General features: G+C 36.9%; 1 protein-coding gene across 1 annotated transcript; it reads right to left on the reverse strand.

The window, feature by feature from the left end:
* Nucleotides 1-179: 179 nt before the first annotated feature.
* Nucleotides 180-21362, reverse strand: LOC130220260 (integrin beta-like protein 1; the record flags this gene model as incomplete). Its single annotated transcript, XM_056452639.1, has 4 exons — nt 180-1127; nt 4139-4252; nt 9309-9455; nt 21246-21362. Coding segments are annotated over 4 exons (467 nt in total), but the record flags the coding sequence as incomplete, so codon positions are not given.
* Between the last annotated feature and the right edge of the window lie 536 nt (nt 21363-21898).

A 21898-nucleotide genomic window follows, 5' to 3' on the forward strand; every position in this document is an offset into this window, starting at 1 on the left:
GTGTAAGTGTCTGGATTATTGTCAGCTGCTGCGAAGGTTGAGGGGTGCAAAGAGTTTTGGGGGTTGTAGGTCATTAGAAATACCGGAAAACACTGCTGGTTATCACAACAACGTTAAACTGAGTAGTGCAATTAAGTTCCAAAGAAGAAAATAAAGCTTCCTCATGATCTCATGACATCTCAGAGCAGATTAAATTTATTAGGATCAGGTTGTTTACAACATTTGTCACATGAAACTTACTGTGCATAAAGCAGGGCCAAAAATTACTCTGAAAAACAACCTGAACAATAATGAAATGATCTTCAGTGTATGTTTCCCTTACAGAAAAATGGCGCAAGCTTTACAACATGAAACATGTGAAACATCTGATCTTGGAGCACTTTCATGTGGCAATTCCTAACTTTTTTGATTTAGTGGCTAGTTCGTATAAATTAATATGATTTAATTCGTACAATTTAGTACGATTTGCTTATCCCCTAATGAAGGTTGGGTTTAGGGGTGAGGTTGGGTGCCACGCCTTCTTTTTAAAATGATATACTTTTGTACGACTGAACTCGCCACTATTTGAATTAGCCACTAAACTGATAAAGCGTAAAAAATAGTTACGTTTCCTCGTGAGATCAGGCTGATAAAACCCGTTATCACATGGATTTTACATCCGTGTGATCCACAGATTTCACGTGTGACTGCACATGTGAAGCTCTATCTTTTCTAGATGGGTCACCATTTGCTGTGATCCTCTCTTTTGACTTGTGCTTAGCTGTCAGTCAATATTCTATGTGCGCAATATTATACACAATGTTCACACATATATAGTTACATTGAAAAATATAGAGGATTATATAAGTCATCTCCAACAGCTGTTTTGTGTGCACACAATGGAGCTGAAACCACATTGCTTTAAAAATATATATATAGATTGAATGCGGTTATATTGCACAGATTTCTAAAATCAATTTTCCCTTGTTGTCGCTGATGTGGAGGCCCTTTCTGTGGCTTGACTGACAACAGAAGCACTCTTTTAGTGTCCACCAGGGGTTAATATTCCTCTCCAATCCAGATTTCACAGGCGTTTCCTGTCCAGCCATCCCAGCAGTCACAATTTCCACAGTTGCACACGCCGTTCCCTGGAACAGAAGTTGAGAGGAGAGACAGAACTGAGAAACCAAGATCATCACTCTCCAAGTCTCGACATGCTTTCTCTCTTCACACCCCCTTGGCTGAATGTGCAAAGGGAAACCAAGTACAAATGCAAGTTTTGGAGCTGCTTTCTCTAGGGTCCCATCTACTCAGTTCAAATGCAGTCCATGTGGCAGCACTGGAATAATTGTATAGTGTTATTGCTCCTTTTTATTCAGCATTTGTAAATTGAGTACTATTATCTGGCGTACACAAAAACGATCTGTGGAAGCTTACTGAGCAAATGATTTAATACACATCTCAATTAGGCTTCATCCATTACAAAAAGTACACTACCTGAAAAAAAGTCTTGTCGTCTATCCAACACTAAAAAATGCAGGGTTCCACACAACTCATTCATGTTGTCCCAACACAAATCGATTAAGTTAACTTGACACTTTTAACAAATTTATGTGGATTGAACATAAAAAAAAATAAGTTGTCCCAATGAAATCGAAAGAATTGTTATTTCAGCTCATTTTAAATAAGTGGTTAGAACAATATATGCTTTTATATATATATATATATATATATATATATATATATATATATATATATATATATATATATATATATATATATGTTTTAGAAACAAATAATAACTTGACTTCTAGTTGATCATTTGGTATCACACTGTAGTGTGCTTTATCAGTCAGCTTTATCAAATGAAATGAGTGTAGTTAACTCAATTTACTGAAAGTTAATTCTTATCATTTAAACTTAAATGGTGTAAGTTAACAGTACTCATAGATTAGTTTATTTTTTTTTACTCAAATGGTTTGTATCAATCAGTTTCCTCAAATGGTTTGAGTTGCCTTAACTTATTGGGTTTTACAGTACTCAGTTGGTTTGAGTTATCTTCATTTATAGGGTTTTACTGTGCTCAAATTTCTTCATTTACTCAAATGGATTAAGTTCACAGTACTCATTAGGATTAGTTTTTGAACTGAAACGGTTTGTTGCAATCAGTTTCCTTAAATAATTTAAGCTACTTTAACTTTTTGGGTTTTACAGTGCAGAAGTGATTAAAGTGCAAAGGCCTCTAGATTACACTTATTTTAACAAAATAAAATATGAGCGTGCCTTGATTTTTTTGATGATTTAAGGTCTGACAGTAAGGTCTGACTTTGCTTAGACAAAAGACTTGTCACCTAACAGAAATAATGTACAGAATAGAATATAAAGTCATGGTGTAGTGGCAAAATAATTAGCTTGGAGGACTGCATCCATACATCTCTGCAGTGACTCAGATAACTTATTAATAAAGTCATCTGGAATGGCAAAGAAAGCGTTCTTGCAGGACTCCCGGAGTTCACCAAGATGGATTCACATTCAATACCTCCTCCTTCATCTTACTCCAGACATGCTCGATAATGTTCATGTCTGGTGACTGGGCTGGCCAATCCTGGAGCACCTTGACCTTCTTTACTTTCAGGAACTCAAACCTGTGGTTTGTAATGTAATGTGCAGCACAAATATCTTGATACCTCATGCTGTTGATGTTGCCAACCACTCTGCAGATCTCTCCCACGCCCCCATACTGAATGTAACCTCAAACCATGATTTTTCCTTCACCAAACTTAACTGATTGCTCATAGAATATTGGATCCATGCAGGTTCTGATAGGTCTTCCGCAGTATTTGTGATGACTGGAATGATTCATCGGAAAAATCTACCTTCTGCCACTTTTCCAAATGGTCAACTGGAAGTGAAGTTATTACTGTATTTGTTGCTCTTACAACTAGGATCGACGACAAGACTTTTGTCAGGGAGTGTACTTGTCCAAATACTCTATAGAGTACAAGTCAGTAGTTCCAAAACATCATAAAAACAAGTGCAAAGTGAATAAATGACCTCAAATCTCATTTTTTATTATTCTTTTATTTATTTTACATTTGCCATCCATTAAAACCCCACCGTCTCAAAACAGAAAAGAGAAAACACTATATTAAGAGTACCTTATGCAATGTATGTTGCACAGACTCCATATTGATCTGTACAGAGTGTCCAACATTTTCTACAGCCACTTAAAAAGCTGTCTTGGGAATTCACAATGTAATACATACAGCTACACAGTTTCAGTCTACAGAATCGGCTGCAATTCTAAATGAGCTGAGGTTGTTTACATAGCTGTATATGACAGTAGCTTTCGCTCAGAAGAAAGCTTGAGAGCTGTATATTGTATCAATGCCCAAACAGTTGGAATTCGCATCTGCTGTGCATGAAATTAAGCCCCGGCTTTCCCTAATACATTGAATTTTCCACAGCGCTCATCAATTGCGTGTGTAATGAGAATATCTTCACGAAGAAGCCATGAAAATTATTATTTCCAAACTGGCAGGCACATTTTTGCATGATTCTACTTCTAAAGGCTGCATGCGTTACTGTTACCCAAGGTAAGGGAAAGAATCGGCTGATTGTTTTCATTTGCATGTCTTCTATAGAGAAAATCGTTTTAATAATCCTTATGAATATGGAAATGATGACATATGCCCTAATCGTTAATATGCTAATCAGAGACATTTAACAGACAGAGTTATGCATTCTCTTTATCAATTGTGTTTTCGCTTTGTTTCATAATGAATTCACGCATCTTTGTGCAAGGAACTGTATAATTGGTTGAAGGACACGGCAACTGGTAACAAAGTCATTAAACCAACACGTAAGCCGAGCAAGTTTCCAAGCCTCTTCGAGCCCCGGAGCTTTTGTGATGCTGCATGTTTACTCTGCTTTTCATTACTAGTCAACTCCTCAAGGATTTTAAGGAAAACCTCAACTCTCTGGAGCTTCCCATTGAAAAGCAGGACGAGACGAAAACAGCAGGAGGCCACTGATTGGACAGCTCAGGCTAAGAGTCATACAGAGCCGTCTAATCAAACGCCTGCCACATCAGAGAACCTCAATATCCGTCACAAAGAGATCTGTCAGAGTACGAGTGGGTGTTTGGAGGAGCGCATACCTGTGCAAACCAGCCCGTCATGTTTGTCGCACTCCCTGTCGTCGCACTCGCAGAATTCCCCTGAAACGTACCACTCCTGTGGTGAGCAGATACAGCGGCCACAGTGACAAGAGCCTGCAAGAACAAACGAGCCTTCAGTCACAAAACCATTGGAGATCTATTAGTCTTCCCTTTTTCTCCTGCGCTGTTTCACGTGATTAGAAAACACTTAAAGCCGTGATATGGTTCCTAATTGGAATTTAAATAGGTTAAATTGTTTTTCTAAATGTGTGAAGCAGCTGTTGTTTACAAGGTACAATATTATGTTCCTACTGAGTCAGTAGGCCAATATAAAAGCTAGGCCAGCCAAATGGCTGATTTGGAAATAATCAGCATTTGTCGATAATATAGAAGGCCCCATTAATAAAATTCAGGCCAATGTAAACAAGCCAATGATTATTTTAAAGCTTTGGATGAGTACAAATAGATTTCATCAATTTCATTTGTGAAAAAAAAAAAAACAACTGATTTACATTTTACAGTTGAATTAAAAAACAATGATAAAGGTTTCTGAAGAAACGACTTATGTCTCAAGAATGATTCATGATCTGTAATCTATTACATTTCATTTTATGTAGTACTAGATAACTGTCCAAATTTAAAAATAGGGTGGAAAATAAATATATACACTCACCAGCCACTTTATAAGGTACACCCTACTAGTGCAGAACTGCCTTAATCCTTTGTGGCATAGATTCAACAAGGTACTGGAAATATTCCTCAGAGATTTTGGTCCATATTGACATGATGGCATCACGCAGTTGCTGCAGATTTGTCGGCTGCACATCCATGATGCAAATCTCCCGTTCCACCACATCCTAAAGATGCTCTATTGGATTGACATCTGGTGACTGGGAGGCCATTTGATTGCAGTGAACTCACTGTCATGTTCGAGAAACCAGTCTGAGATGATTCGCGCTTTATGACATGGCACATTATCCTGATGAAAGTAGCCATCAGAAGATGGGCACACTGTGGTCATAAAGGAATGGACATGGTCAGCAACAATACTCAGGTAGGCTGTGGCGTTGACACGATGCTCAATTGGTACTAATGGGTCCAAAGTGTGCCAAGAAAATACCCCCCACACCAGTGGTGTAGTCGGGGCTATACGCACGTATACTCAGTATGCCTACTTTTTTCCACTAGCTGTTTGGTATTATGACTTCTGAGGATCAATAATTGCGTATACCCTCTGTATACTCACCTGTTTTGCTGAATAGACTTCACTAATTTACGTGTATTCGCATCCCTTAACTGTATACCAAATGTTTTTTTTTAACTTTCATCTTAATTTGTTGCAATTGGTGCATTTTTGTTTATGTTTTCCGCCATTCCCTGCCCCCTGACGACCACAGCAGCTGTGAGAAAATTTAGTGATTTTTTTTCAAAGTCTGAATGATGTCTCACTGAAACGTTCAGGTAAAATGATAAAACAGCATGGGCGGGTTGGGTGGGTAATAGTACACCACCTTTTTTTTAGGACTACACCACTGCCCCCACACCATAACATCATCACCACCAGCCTGAACCATTGATACAAGGCAGGATGGATCAATGCTTTTATGTTGTTTCACGACCAGACAATGTTTTTTCCAATCATCTATTGTCCAATTTTAGTGAGCCTGTGCGAATTGTAGCCTCAGTTTCTTGTTTTAGCTGACAGGAGTGGCACCCGGTGTGGACTTCTGCAGCTGTAGGCCATCTGCCTCAAACTTGGATGTGTTGTGCATTCAGAGATGCTCTTCTGCATACCTCAGTTGTAACCAGCGGTTATTTTAGTTGCTGTTGCCTTTCTATTAGATGGAGCCAGTCTGGCCATTCTCAGATCGCCTTGACCATGTCTACATGTCTAAATGCACTGAGTTGCTGCCATGTGACTGGCTAATTGGAAATTTGCATTAATGAGCAGTTGGACAGGTGTATTTAAAGTGGGCGGTGAGTGTATATTATCTGATTATTTTTAAAATATAATAATAACTAATGCTAATAATTAGTAATTACAGTGGCAATATGCAACCATAATGGACAATCCGGCTTATTAAGAGTAAATATTGTGTAAAATGAGAGCTAATACAGAGTCATCATTTATCTGAGAATTTCATTTGCTTTAAATTGTTTTTAAATTGGACTGACCACTGTGTTTCCCAAAACCATTATAACCATTAAAACCAAGATATTAGTCAAAATTACTGGACAAAGCATGCTTTATTAAAAGGATAGTTCAACCAAAAGTAAAAATCCTGTCAATATTTACTCTGTCATCCTTTACATTTACCTTTCACTTGTCACAAACCTGATGGGCTATATGCACACAGACTTAATTTTCAGCCAGGCAGCCCAAGGGCTTCAGGTGAACCATCTTTCCATTACAAATTGTCACGTTTAAGATTTGATTTCTTAAAAAATTAGTGAACTTCACTGCCTGTTAGATATACGATATGAAGTGTGTCTCAGATCGGCCAAGAAGCACTGCATTAAATTCCATTTCCACCCGCCATGTCTTTAGAATATGTCAGTTTATGTATTTTACCCCATTATTTTCAATGGAATTTCTGCGCTAGCCTGTTGCTACTGATGGCGCTAGTGGTTACAATGGTCTTTCATCTCATTTTACGCTTGAACAACTAAATGAATGCTTAAGTCTAACTGAATGTATTGTAATTACATTACAACATCGATGCTGTAAAAACAACCTTGTGAAATTAAAAATAGTCACATTACGCTTGCACCGGAAGTTTATCATTGGCTTTAAAACTCTAGCTGTGCATAGAGCCCATTGACTGTCTTTTTGTGTATAAAAAACCCAAAAAATAAGCTATTTTGAAAAATGTTGGAAACCTGTAACCATTGACTTCCATAGTTTTTGTTTTTACAGGTTACAGGTTACAAACATTCTTCGAAATATCTTCTTTTGTGTTCGACAGAAGAGGGAAACTCATAAAGGTTTGGAACCACCTGAAGATGAGTAAATGGTGAGTAAATTTTCCGTAATTTTCCCGTCCTTAACTAAGAGTTCTTATTGACAATTAATGAAACCTGTCTGTCTGTTACAGCTGATTCTATACCATGCATGATATGGTGAACGTTACAGAGCTTTTAAAGACCGTTATTTATACTGTAAGTCAGTCTTTTCAATCAAAGTGTAGGCAGACAGTCATCAGACAGTACATCCCTTGCTATTTACCACAGCATTCTGCTGGGAGGCACAACAAGCACCCACATATTCACTTACCCATGAATCTTTACCATGCAAAAATCCATTTAATTCTTCCCATGTTTCGGTCTTAATAATGCTGACATTGTTATGACAAGCAGAACAACTCCCCTGCTGATTTCCAAGGATTAATTTGAGAAAATTATTGAGTAGACCAAGTGAAACCAGATCTTAGAGGAATTTCATATTTTCAACAGCCAGGCAACAACAAACAAACAGCGTTCAGTTATCAGCTCCAGCAACCACAATATATAATGCATATTACTGTGTCACTTTACATGCTCAAAGACCGAAGATGAATGCTCAGAGGACCATGTGTCGTGTGAAAATTGGCAAAGCTTTATTGTTTTTTGCTAGGATGCTGACAGGTCACATACAAATAGAGAAAGTGGCCTCTTATTAAAGCCTACAGCCTAAAGCCCTGCTTTCTGAATTGTGTGTTTGTCGAGAGCAGGTGCACCGTTTGGAAGAGCAAATTATATGTTAAGGTTTCTGTCAGACAGTCAGCAAACATTTTTTCCAGTTTCTGCTTGACTTTACAGAAAAGCCACGATAATGGTTGGTTTTTCTGAATGCACATGCTCTAGACGCACTCGGATTTCTTGCACTTGTAGGAGATTTTAGTTCTAATTAATTTACAGTGTTAAAGTTATGTACTGTAACAGAGGCTAGTGACCACTGTGCAAATAAACTTCACTGCCCTGATCTCAAGAGACCCATTAGCAACAGACACCCACAGTCTTTAGCATCCTTGTTAGTCCTTCTGCCTCCCATTCATGAATTACCTGTTTGTTTCCCTCTCAGAGTGTCGAGTAGATCTAGAAGGATTATATTAGTGCCGTGACCCAGATGGGAGTGGGGGTGGTTAGCCCAGCTACAGTACAGTAGTGACTCTTGCTGGTCATCTTAACTACAAAACCTCTCTTTTTCATTCTGTGTTTCATTTATGGCTCATCCTTCAGGCTGCATTTTCAGTTAATTTGTCTGAAAGTTATCTCTTATTTGATTAACAGAAAGCACCATGCTGTTATTTTCCCTACACATTCATAATCATATCATTTGTTGGTGTGCAAGTTCTTGAATTGAATATTAAATTGTAATGCTTATTGCTATAGTATTTCTGGACAAAATAAAACAATGTGACAAATGACATTCTTTCTCAGCCATTAAACCCAAACTACTTTCCCATATTTACTTAAGTAGGCCTAACTAAATGAATTTAATAAACAGGTGATTAGTAGACTAATGGCTTTAATCAACGACTACTGATTGACATAGATCCCCTTACTAAAGTGTTACATTTAGTTCATATTTAATTATTATACTTATTTTTGGTCCACTAAATGAAACATTTTTGTTATATTGATGTGATTTATGCTGCCTGCACTCTCCTGATATCATAAAGATTGTAAATATGAGTTTCCTAACCAGAAATGCTTGAATGTTCTCTTAATTGAATGCAATAATAAACCTGAAAGTGTCCTATTTTTCCAACAACAAAGCACTTAAACGCAACAAGCTCGTGATCACAACTTTGTAAGTGGGAAGTAGGAAATTTTTGATCGCACATGAAGGCAGCATAAGGTGTCTGAACGTGATGAAAGCCAGACTTGGACCCAGCGTGTATTCTTACCACTATGTCACAGCTCCTATGGAGATGCAATCTCATTCCCTTTCTCTCACACCACTAATTTCTATCTCTGTCAAATATGGCGGAAACCCCTTCCCAAATAACAGAATTGATTTGGTAGAAATAGTTGTGTTGGCTATCTAGCTTATTAGAAAAGCATATGTGGGGAAATTGATTTAATAGCTCAGTTTGTTCGCCCACCAAACAAATGAGGGAACCCACTTTCAGGGATGACTGACAAATGTTAGATGTAAAGGTGCCGCTGCAAGCCTCGTCGCTCTTACCTTTTCCAGAGCACATGACGCCGTCGGCCGTCTCGCACAGGCTCTTGCTCTGCTCGTCCGTCATGTCACAGCTGCGGGGGAACTGGCAGTGCTTCCCAAACCATCCATCACTGCAGATACAGCGGCCACACGAGCAGAAGCCATGGCCTGGGGGAGACACGCACACACACGCACACACAATCACTTTTCCCCATACCAAAGAAAACCACAATTTGTATCTGCCAAAACAAAGCAACGGCCTGATTGATCCAGGCAAATATAATTGGTTCAAACAGACAGGGATTAGTTTCTAGACTGGCTAATAGTGTTGTGTTGTATGACTCTTATCACTTATGAAGCCCTTGGGATGAACCATTCGTTAGCCTCTCAGATCATGTTGGGGAAGACAGTGTTACAGCATTCGTAACAAGCTAACTGCTTAAATTGTGTCTACTTTGTTTGCGATGAAATATACTGTCCTCTACTGTATAGATCTTGTTTTTAATATTGATAAATAGATTACAAGCCATTCAGTTTGATAGAGATCCAGCCTGGTGAGGTACCAACCTTCTACGGGGAGAATAATCCCCAGTACAATACCAATTAAAATTTCCAAGTAAAACTCTACTCATACATCCTTCTCTGATGATGGAGTTTACGAAATACCAACCTTAAAATATTCCATGGTGATATTTAAACGGTACCTATTATGCAAAAATTACAACAGTTAGTGAATATATCCAGCTTCTAATGGTAGACATTTATTAATTTTATTTTCATAATCACACTTCATAACCACAGTCTGCAGAACACTTTGATTGTCATCCTCCCTTTGTTAGCATAGGATGTTCGTCTTCTTTTTTGCTCTGTCACTATGCTGACACATAGGCATTTGTAACTCCACCCTCTTTTGAAAATAGAGCTGGGACCACAATCTCATTTGAATTTAAAGTGACAGTCACCAAAATGGCACAGTTGATCATTGAGCTTTGAATGATCAAAGCTTATAAGGAGTAGTTTCGAAGAGTTATAAAACATTATTTGTAGGGTGTTTTGAGCTGAAACTCCACATACACAAACTAGGGACTTCAGAGAATTATTTTACATCTTGTAAAAAGAGGCAAAATAGGTCCAAATGTGTAGTACCAAATGTGTTCTGTCAGCAATTCACTAGCAATTCCTGAGTTAATCTATTACAATTGATGTTTTTGGTCCAATGGGTTTGAAAATATCAGAATTACTGTGGAGGTTTGATTTATTCAGACAGTACTGAGTCATTTGATACTTTATAATACAAAAACCAAAAACCAAAAAAACCTCAAACGATGCTGGATGAAGTGATTTTTACAACCACATTTTATTGTTCAATTCTTGGTGTGGTCACTTTATTTTGATGGTCTGTTTGTTGAATTTAAGCTGCATTGCATCTACATGCCAACTAATTCTCATTAGATTATAAGTAGACTGTTAGGTTGGGGTTAGGGTTAGTGTAAGTTGAATTGTACTTGCAAAGTCAGTTAATGCAAAGTCAGTTATAGTCAGTTAAATGTCTGTTTAGCTGCAGTATCAACAGATAATAAGCAGACAGTCTTCTAATACTCAAATGGACCATCAAAATAAAGTGTTACCCTTGGTATTAACAAACCATTAACTATAACTTTTGTCTTAATAAACTTATAATTTGATGCTTGTACTATTAATAGTAAGGTGGCAGTTTACTTTGGGTATTCGGTAAAATATGATGAAGCGTAATATGTACTTTTTAAATACTAATACACAGCTAGTATGCTAATAATAGGCAAGCTAATAAGCAACTTAATCGGGAAAATTGATCCCTATACTAAAGTGTTACCATATCTGCTTTAAAACCATTTCATGAAATAAAGCTTGCAGACGTGCTCTGTCATCAGTGATGAAGCTGCTCTTTACCCAGCAAGCATTTGTTTTTTTTAAAGATGTCTAATAGACGTCTAAAGATAATTATGAAAGACTCAAGACCACTTTGTTCACTTATATTCCTTAAGATGAAAGTGGCTTCTATATTCATCATAGATGAATACAGTATGTGATCTGTAGTATTATAGTATAATGATACAAAACAGTTACTGTGTGTATATTATAATGATAATATGCAAAACTAAAGTATTTCCAGTAACTGAAAGTATTTCCAGCAAGATTCCGAAGTAGGCATGCATTGGACACTATACTATCTTATAGTATGTCCTGTTCATGAACTCGACTAGCACTCAAAGACATAACATTTAGACTTTGTTTGGCACTGGAAAGAAAAACAGGCTTGAAATTGCGTTTACTCAGTATGAACTTTGTGTTTACTGTGTATTATTCTTGCAGTAGTATCTTAGTGTCATCATTCAGAACATCATTACACTAATATATTTTTTCAAATGTGTTATCGCATGTAAAACTGTAGCTTTTATGTAGCTGAGAGGAGTAGACAAGTTTTTATGCCTGCATTCATTTAAAAAAAGCATGTTCCTTTTCGTCCTGTATTGCTACTACAACCATTTAATTTTAGTTAATGGCATTAAAGGCAACCCTTTTACTCTTGGGAGAATACTGTGTTTTGTAACCACTGCATGCTTGAAATGAGCTGAAACCCCTAGTGTGTGTTTGTACACTTCCGTTCAGTTTGTTTTTGACCTATAAGTTTATAAAGTTTTCATTTTAAATGTCCTCGTCACTCATAGACCTGGTCATTTGGCATTTACAAGAGTGCCACTTCGGGTGATCTGTGCATGGGCGTTTTTTTCTCCCCACATAGGCTGTAAGGAATGAAATGTTCCCTGAAGCTGAACTGTGTTTTTCTCTTAATCTTTAAAGAACAGTTGGTGACTCACTGTAAGATGTACACTGAGCTACAGAACAGCTCCTCCTCCAAATGCCTTTTTTTTTGGAACAGTGCTGCTAAAGGAAAAAAAGAGGGATTCCCCTAGACTACATCTGGCTTGACAGAAATGTGCTCTCGATATTAAAACCAAACAAAAGGACGTCCCTCAAAATGAAAAGACAGACACAATATGTTAGAACAGTCTCTTCAGTGCTCAGTATGTTTGTTTTCTAAATATCAAATATCTTCCAGGCATGTCTGAGAGATATAAAAGACTAACACACACACATATTTTCTCTCACTCACTTGTGCAGCTATCTTTATGTGGATGTAAGGACTTTAATACCAGAGTATATACAGGAATCAGAGAGTGAAATTCAATACCTTTTAAGACCTTTTTTAAGACTCTTTCCATACATTATAAGACCTTAAAACCACTTTAGGTTTAACCAGAAACACTGGCGAGATTTTAACTTACAGTTTATTTACTAAATATTAATGCAAGAAACTGATCCAAGACTAAAACATTATTCATATACTAAATAAAAATCTATGAATAGAAATGAATAGAAATATATGTGTTGCTTTAGTTACTGCAGTAAACAAAGCAGCATGATGTCAAATCTAGAAGGATTTCATTGATTTGATCAACTACACAGCATCCTGATATTCGCAGATTTAATTCAGGCAAACTTTGACATACAACCATACATTGCATAATCAAAAATACTATAAAATTTAATACCTTGCAAAAATAGCATTAAAGGCTTTTTAATACATATTAAGGGCCTTAAATTTCTCTATATTGATTTATCAACTTCTAAAACCTTTTAAGACCCAACGGACACCCTGAATACTGTACAAACTGTACTGTATTGCCAATATTATGATCGCCTGTATTATCCCTGCTTAATTCCACAACTGCCCCAATACCCCTAAACCCACCCTCGAGGGTGTAAAAATGAAGAATGTACCCTGAGAACGATCACAATATTGGCAAAACAGTACAGTAAATAAAACAGTTTTGGTCCCCATGAGAATAAAACACACAAAATGAAGTATGAAAATGTAAAAATGGAGAATGTACCCTTTAAAAATAGAGAATGTCCCCTGAGAATGATCATTCTCAGGGTACATTCTCCATGTTTACATTTTCATACTTCATTCTGTGTGTTTTATTCTCATGGGGACCAAAAAATTGGTCCCACAAAGGTAAAGATTTTTTGATATTGCTATAATTAAGGGTTTAACCCCAAGGTACAGTATAAACACACACACATACATACGAACATTTTTCTTGTTGCTTTGAATGATGTTTTAACCAAATAACCTGCTCCAAATGACCAAATAACCTAGAAAATATATTTTACATTAGTGGTATTTTTGTATCTCATTTGGTGCACGGTTATTGCTGTTTATATGCGGAATTCCTGCTGCAGACACGATAGAATACCAAATCACTGTTAGAGGGAAATGAAAACTCAATTCAGTAGTTTATTTACCACAAAGGGAGGAAATATATTTGTCGCAGAGGATGTGTAAAGTGGGCCAAATCACCTTGGGGATTCATTTGTGCAATAGGCTTGTACTTACATTGAAAAAGGCTTATTTACGAGGTTATGCAAGTGAACAAATAAACAGAACCGCCGCTGTTGTGGCCATTTCAATTAAATATGTACTTTTGCTCCAGGCTGTGAAGCCATTTTCTGACATCCATTTATATTGGAATGATTCTTAATCAAAGCAAACCATTTTCCTATTTATTTATTTTAAACACTTTATGCTGTTCCATTAATATCGGTGTATTTTTTTCTTAACACAATTATTAACAATCCAGGAGCCTATAATAACAATACTGTTGTGTGGTTCTTTCTCATTATGTCTTTCTAACCACTTTATTTTGTGGGTGTAGGTATACAGGCTTGAAGTTTGATGCACTCTTGGTAGAGCTCCATGCTTGACTGCTTCAATCAGCCAGCCTACGAGAGCATTTAATTGCTTTGGTGAGTGGCACCCCAGTCCTTTCAATTAAAGCGCACCTGCGATTCCCCATTATCCCGCCTGTAAATGCAATTCGAGTGCGGGCACGTTCAGATTCACGGTGCTTCTCACACCTATCATTGGAAGGATATTTTCCACCTAATGTAGCTTAGTCTTAAATTCTTCGGCAAGTGCTTCGCAAAACAGTCTATAAATCCAATCTGCAATACTGATGATTCTGCATTTCAGCAAAGCACTTTCATGTTAATACAGATCCCATGACAGGCATTTCTGAAGGCTGTCCTTCATTTTGAACCCCAGCTCAGTCCTGCTGGAGCATCAGTGCAATTAGCTGAGATGAAGGGTTTCATCAGTGTGTGTGTGTAAGCTGGCTGTTTCCACACACTCATCTGTCTGACTGTGACTCGGGCAGCCCATCTCCAGTCCTATACATATTTAAACATCTCCTAGGGCTGCTCCACACAAGGGCAGTGGGCATAGCCGTGGCACAACACAATAAGCATTCAGAAAGTACGAGCATTAAATTTGGATTTCTGCCAAAACGAGGAGGATTGTCTTTCTTAAGATACCGACCGACATGTTCCGTGGGTGAAATGCAAGTGCTCTTCTGTCGTGACATTTTCAACCGGGGATTTCCTTGAATTGTAGTGTCATAGAGAGATTATAGTTTGATTGGTGGCTGATGTATGATTTTTCTGATTACTAGGACAATTGTGCTGTTTTTTACACAACATTGGCTTATTCTGGAAACCTAGCTCTATATACATTTCTGGAGATCGCGAATTATGTAGCCAGAGCTACGTATGGCTGCATTTTGTATTCAAAACAAACCCTCCGGGGCGGTAAGCCGCTGTTTCTTTTTGCGTTTACCAGCTGACCACTTAACCCCATGTGGACGGCTTTTCTGCTCTTACTAATTTGTCCAGTTGCTCGCTGCGTATGTCGTGCACTTGTGGTGTGGAGCAGAGTTGATTGCGACGATGGGGTTAGAGTCCGGCGAAGAACGGTTCCAAAAAACAGGTAAAACAAAAAAAAAACATAAAAATAAAATAAACCAGTAAATAACAGGGTGACAATCTGCTAAAATTAAAAATGTGGAAAAAAGGAGTTGAGGGCTTTTCTATTTCTGGATTGCTTTTAAAAACAATGTCTGTTGGGTTTAGGGAAGTGGGTGCTCGGGTCAATCGGTGCCTTTGAAAACACTGTTGGTTTGGTTTAAAGAAGGAGGAGCATGAGTCAGTCGATCAGTCAGTCAGTCAGTCAGCAGCGGCCTCTGGTGGATTTACATGAAACAGTGAGGCGCAAATGGCACTCGATGTTAAAAAGCGTACACAGTGGCCTCTGGTGGATTTGCAAAACAAAAACTGCAAAAAAACGTTCCTCCTAGGACAAACTTGGCACTCCCCAGAAATGTATATAGGGTTACATATTCAGATTGAGCCTGGGATAGAGAATTTAAAATGGCTGAAAGGCATAACATTAGCAACCGCTTTGAATGTTATCATTCGATTGAATTGGCATTATCAGTGGTCATCAGCTAATAGATATGGGCCAGTAGGGGCCTTCTGCGCCTACTGGTAGGTTCAGAAGGCTGTTATCATCCATCCACATGGTTAATCAGCTATACTAATAGAGAAGTCTTGAGATCCAGATCTGTTTTTACATTACTGTGATGGTTGGGGTAGGGGTAGACGTTAATAAAATACAATTAATGGGGAATTTAATAAGTAATATAAATAATTCTTGTTAACTTCAGGCCGTATGTGATCTATAGCTGATTAACCATGTGGATGGATGAAAACAGCCTTCTGAACCTACCAGTGGGCCCCTACTGGCCCATATCTATCAGCTGATGACCACTGATAGTCCCAATTCAATCGAGTGATAACATTCAAAGTGGATGCTAATTTTATTTCTTTCAGCCATTCTCTATCCCAGGCTCAATCTGAATATGTAACCCTATATACATTTCTGGAGAGTGCCAAGTATGTTCCAGGAGGAACGTTTTTTTCAGTTTTTGTTTTGCAAATCCACCAGAGGCCACTGTGTACGCTTTTTAACATCGAGTGCCATCGTATGTGATCTATAGCTGATTAACCATGTGGGTGGATGAAAACAGCCTTCTGAGCCTACTAGAAGGTACAGAAGGCCCCTACTGGCCCATATCTATCAGCTGCTAACCACTCATAAAACCCATTCAATCAAGTGATAACATTCGATTCGGCTGAAATTAGCTGGTGATTTGTGCACATTTAAAATAAAAAGGCCAGCTCAGTGCATTCTGTTCATTTGCAGTGTCATTTAAGTGTATTTTAACATTATAACATTTCATGTATAAACAATTACTCACATGTGCAACACTATGCTAGTGTTGTGTTAGTTAAAATGCAACCTGCCGGTAAGTACAAGTAAAATGATGTTTCTGGTCGATTGATTTCTTAACTGCACTTGGCAAATACCTGGCATGTTTTAAAAGTTTGACTATAAACATTGTTTTGGTGTTGTATTTACTGTTTTAATCTCTTTTCTTCTGTTGTTCTTCTGTCTGGTTCAACCTTGTCTGCTCAACCTTGGTTTAGCAATAGAATTCCATCACTTTTCCTTTTGTTCTATTCTATTCTTTTGGCAGTGAGTGTGTGTTTGTGGGTTTATATTGATAAATTGCCTAGCCAGTCTGCCAATGCTGATTATTATTTCATAATGTAATCTGGAACCACTAGCAGTAGAAAACAGAAACAATCAAACACAAGTACTGTAATTAGGTTCACACAGAATCAGGGTAGAAAAATATTATAATAATAAAACAATTGCAAACATTTAGGACTTTCTTGCTACTGTAGAAGATATTTCTTTTCTTTTTTTATCTGTTTAATAAGCGTTCAACTCACAGTTTAGTTACAGTTCTAGATTCTTTAAAATATCCTTCATATTCCACAGAATTTAAAAATATAAAACTGAAATGATGACTTGCAGTTTTTGATTAACCATCACTTTAAGTCAAGTGTTTGTGTGGTATGTGGCTGAAAAACATAATAGCAGCGCTGAAAGTGTGGAGAAGAAATAGCAAGCAATAATCTTCTTGACCTTGGAGTGCAAGTAGATCTCAGCCATGTGGACACTACTGTCTGGATAAGCACAGAAACAAACATGCTCACATATAACCTGAAAAACCCCATCAGGAGGATCTCGGGAAGATCATCTTATTTAGTGTTGTTTTCAAGCCACTGGTGAAAGTATTAGATTCTATAAAGTCTGTTATTATTTCAACTAATTCTAGTAATGCAAAAGGGCCAATTATTTCCCGTGCCAATATTCCCGTGGTGTATTCATCTCACAGTGCAGTACATACTGTGATCTACATGATTCAAGCTGCTATTCAAGGGCAAATACCCTTAGAAAGCGGCAATTAAAATGAATTGACTAAAGTGGAGAAGATTTGGCCTCTATAGAAACTCGCATTGCCTATATGTTGAAAACTTCCCAGAGAAGTAGGATCAACTTAAAAATGATAATGAATCATACTGGCAGGCTTATAGAAGAGGAATCTTCTCCAAGGACTGTCTCTTTATTCAAATGAGAAAATAATGAACAGTTCAGATAATAAGAAAGACACATTTTGAATAATGAGATCAAAAGTAAAGCAAAATTGTTTCTGAAGTAACATAGTCCAAGAAGCTATGACGTTTTCCTTTTCTTTCATTGAATTTTCACTGAGGTAACAAAGTATAGTAAAATACACCCAACTGGCTTGCAAACGTGCATGAATTAAGTAAGTTAGAGGATGGTTATCATTAATCACCCTTACATCTCATTTGTGATTGAGTAGACATTATATTTCATGAGCATTCATCACTGTTAAATAAAGGTAAACATATGTGAAAGTCTTGAGCCAATCAATATCGTGTATGTTCCGAGAGCTAATACGGGAGTCTAATGTAGGGTTGATGCTGATTCTATATTAATAACCTACTTGCCCTTGGCAGAACCTGATGTATAACATGATTAGTTCCCTAGTGTCAGATGCTGTAAGTGTGTGTTACATTCCATCATAATGCCAAGGAGCTAATATGTCGATGTTTGAAGTCGATTGAATGATGTGTTGTATGGTTGACTGGAGTCTCGTAGCTTAATGTTTAAACCCACAAACGTATACATGATCATTATATAAAAACCTCATGCATTTGGGGTGGATGGAGTTTTGTGTTGCATCTTGTTGCAATTTTATTAAGTCAGACAGGAAAATGTAGAACTACAGATGGAATCAGATTTATTAGCCCCCCTTTGAAATTGTTTTCTTTTTTAAGTATTTCCCAAATGATGTTAAACAGAGCAAGGAAATTTTCACAGTATGTCTGATAATATTTTTTCTTCCACGAGAAAGTCTGATTTGTTTTATTTCGGCTAGACTAAAAGCAGTTTTTTTCATTTTAAGGTCAAAATTATCAGCCCCTTTAAGCTATTTTTTTCGACTGTCTACAGAACAAACCATCGTTATACAATAACTTGCCTAATTACTCTAACCTGCCTTGAAATGTCACTTTAAGCTGTATAAAACTGTCTTGAAAAACATCTAGTAAAATATTATTTACTGTCAAAGATCAAAGATTATTCAAAGATTATTAAGGTTAGTCAAAGATTATTTACATGTTTAAAAATCTGCTCTCTGTTAAACAGAAAATGGGGAAAAAATAAACGGGGGGTTAATAATTCAGGGGGGTTAATAATTCTGACTTCAACTGTATTAAAGTTGATATTACATATGTTTTGGAAGAAATTAAGCAATAAAAAGGTGTTAAAAACTATTTTTATTATTTATTTATTATTTTTGGCTGATATCATATCATATATGAAGGGTTTTGTTTTAAAAAGTGCAGTTTCTCAAACACTAGAACCACCACTGATTCTACACATTTATCCATGGCTGTTTTTCAAATGCATTCCATTCAATAACTGTTCACACTTTACAATAAGCTTTCGTTTGTTATTGTTAGTTAATGAATTCACTAACATGAACAAAGCATGAGCAATGCTTGTACAACATTTATTAATCATAATTCAGCATTTACTAGTGCCTTTTTAAAATCCTTATTCATGCTTGTTAACATGAAAAAACAACAAACAAATGTATTTTCATTAACTAACGTTAACTAACATAAACAAATACAGTAATTAATGTATCGTTATTCATTTACACATGTTAGTAAATGCATTAACTATCATTGACAAATACAACCTTATTGTAAAGTGTTACCCAGTAACTTTTACTAACAACTCAAAACTGCGTGTTTATATCTACAAGCAGTAGATCGAATTGTATTTTATTTTTGGGCTGTCATTTTTGGACCGCTTATGTTTTAGTATTGATGTTGCTATTTAATGCCTTTAACCCACTGAGACAGCGGTAATCAGTTTTAGTCACAATGGATAAAAGAAGGCAATTTATGGATGCAAAACATGTAATAGAGACACTAAACGCCATGAGTGATGGTGGGTTGATATCATGGGTGAGCGATGCATCCTGGTTCAACTCACCATCATATTTGATGAGTGAAATTAATCATTTCATAGCTCCAGACATTATTTTGTGAAGACAGTGGCACAAAACAGTGATATAATATATCATTTAGCCATATCACAAATAGTAGTCATGCATGTGCATGGGTAAATTTGACCTGCTATACAGTAGATATACAATGACCACTGGCTCTTCTATTGTTAAATGTATGTTTCTACAAAAATAGAAAGCATAAAAACTGTTTGATAATACTACAAATGTTTTCTTGAGCACCAAATCCAACCCAGGATAATTCTGAAAATGTACCTCTATATACAGTGAAATTTTTTTCCTTTTGTAAATATTTGCCAAATGATGTTTAACAGAGCAAGGAAATTTTCACAGTATGACTGATAATATTTTTTCTTCTGTGGAAAGTCTTACTTGTTTTATTTCGGCTAGAATAAAAGTAGTTTTTAATTTTTTAAAAACCATTTTAAGGTCAAAATTATTAGCCCCTTTAAGCTATAGATTTTTTTCGATAGTTTCCAGAACAAACCATCGTTATACAATGACTTGCCTAATTACTGTAACTTGCCTAGTTAACCTAATTAACCTAGTTAAGCCTTTAAATGTCACTTTAAACTGTATAGAAGTGTCTTGAAAATATCTAGTCAAGTATTATGTGCTGTCATCATGGCAAAGATAAAATAAATCAGTTATTAGAAATGAGTTATTAAAACTATTATGTTACTTAGATCTCAAATTTCTCTTGCGAGTGCCATTCGCACCTGCTGTTCTTTCATAAATCCACCAGAGGCTGCTGTCGACTGACTGAATGACTGAATGACTGACTGACTGACCGATCGACTGACCCACCCTCCCCCTTCCCTAAACCCAACCAATAGTATTTTAAAAAGCACAAATTGACCTGCCCATCTAAATTTAAAAAGCAATTTAGGAAAAGAAAAGCCCTCATCTGATTTTTACCACGTTTTCAGATTTTACCACATCCTCACCCTGTTATTTACTTTTTAAAACTTTTTTGTTATTTAATTTTATTTTTTGGATTCTGTTTTTGTCTTACCCGCTTTCTGGAACCGTTTTTCGCCAGATTTAAACCACGTCATCGTGGTCAACTCCTTTCTGCGTTTCAAGTTTACCAATGTACATGGTGAGCTAACTGGACAAACTGGTAACAGCCAGAAAACCGTCCGTATGGAGGTAAGTGGTCAGCTGGTAAGTGCGAAAAGGAATGGCGTCACACCGCCCCATAGTGTTCTTTAAAAAATTAAATGCAGCCATACGTACTTCTGGCTACATAGTTCAAGATCTCCAGAAATGTATATAGGGCTACGTTTTCAGAATGAGCCTATGTTGACAAAATCAGTAAGAGGCATTAAAATTAAGTCATATGAATAAGTAACATCTTAAATTTATTAAAAATATATATTAAATAACAAGTTTACTATTGTTATTACTGTATTTATGATTAAAAAAATAAGCATTTTTCCCTTTTCTGTTTTTTTATAGGGATTTTTCAATCTAAAGTAGAGACAACAGAAACAACAGCAACATAATTTTTTATCTATGGTGCTGTGTGTGTGTGTTTTACCTCCACAGACATCTCCGTTCAGGTCCTCGCACTGCCTGTCGTCACACTCACAGTTCTTGCCGTGCACACGTTTATCTCCAGGTGGGTGACATGCGCACTGACCACACAAACACTGCCCTGAAACACACAAATACACATAAGAGAAAAAGGACAACAATCCTTAATAAACAGCTAATTTGCTGCTTATTAATAGTTATTATGGTTAGGATTAGGTAGGATTAGGGATGTAGAATAAGATCATGCAGAATATGTATTTTATAAACAACCACTATGTTAATAATAGGCAGGTAATAAGCTACTAGTTAATAGTGATAATTGGTATTTAAATCTATTATTTCTGCTGTTTTATTACCAAGATCTTGTGTAAATGTAGTTGTAATATATATTTGACCTTGAATTTGGCCCATGAAGGTCAACTGAAAAAGCTCATTGCGCTCAAAAGCAGCGAATGCCTCAGTCTGTGCTTATCATAGAGCGTATTAGTCTGCTAAAGTGGCACTGTCGTTGTTTGACATTGACAGCCGCTACAACTCCAGCTCGGTGCAGGCGAGGAGAACAACAAAGCAACGCCCTGTCTGACAACCTCTCAGCCTGCCAAGCGGATAAAAGCTGCGTGCTGCCGTCGCCACGGCAACAGGTGATGTCATAACACT

Source organism: Danio aesculapii, unplaced genomic scaffold (assembly GCF_903798145.1).
Source record: "Danio aesculapii unplaced genomic scaffold, fDanAes4.1, whole genome shotgun sequence".
In the NCBI taxonomy this organism is placed as follows: Eukaryota; Metazoa; Chordata; class Actinopteri; order Cypriniformes; family Danionidae; genus Danio; species Danio aesculapii.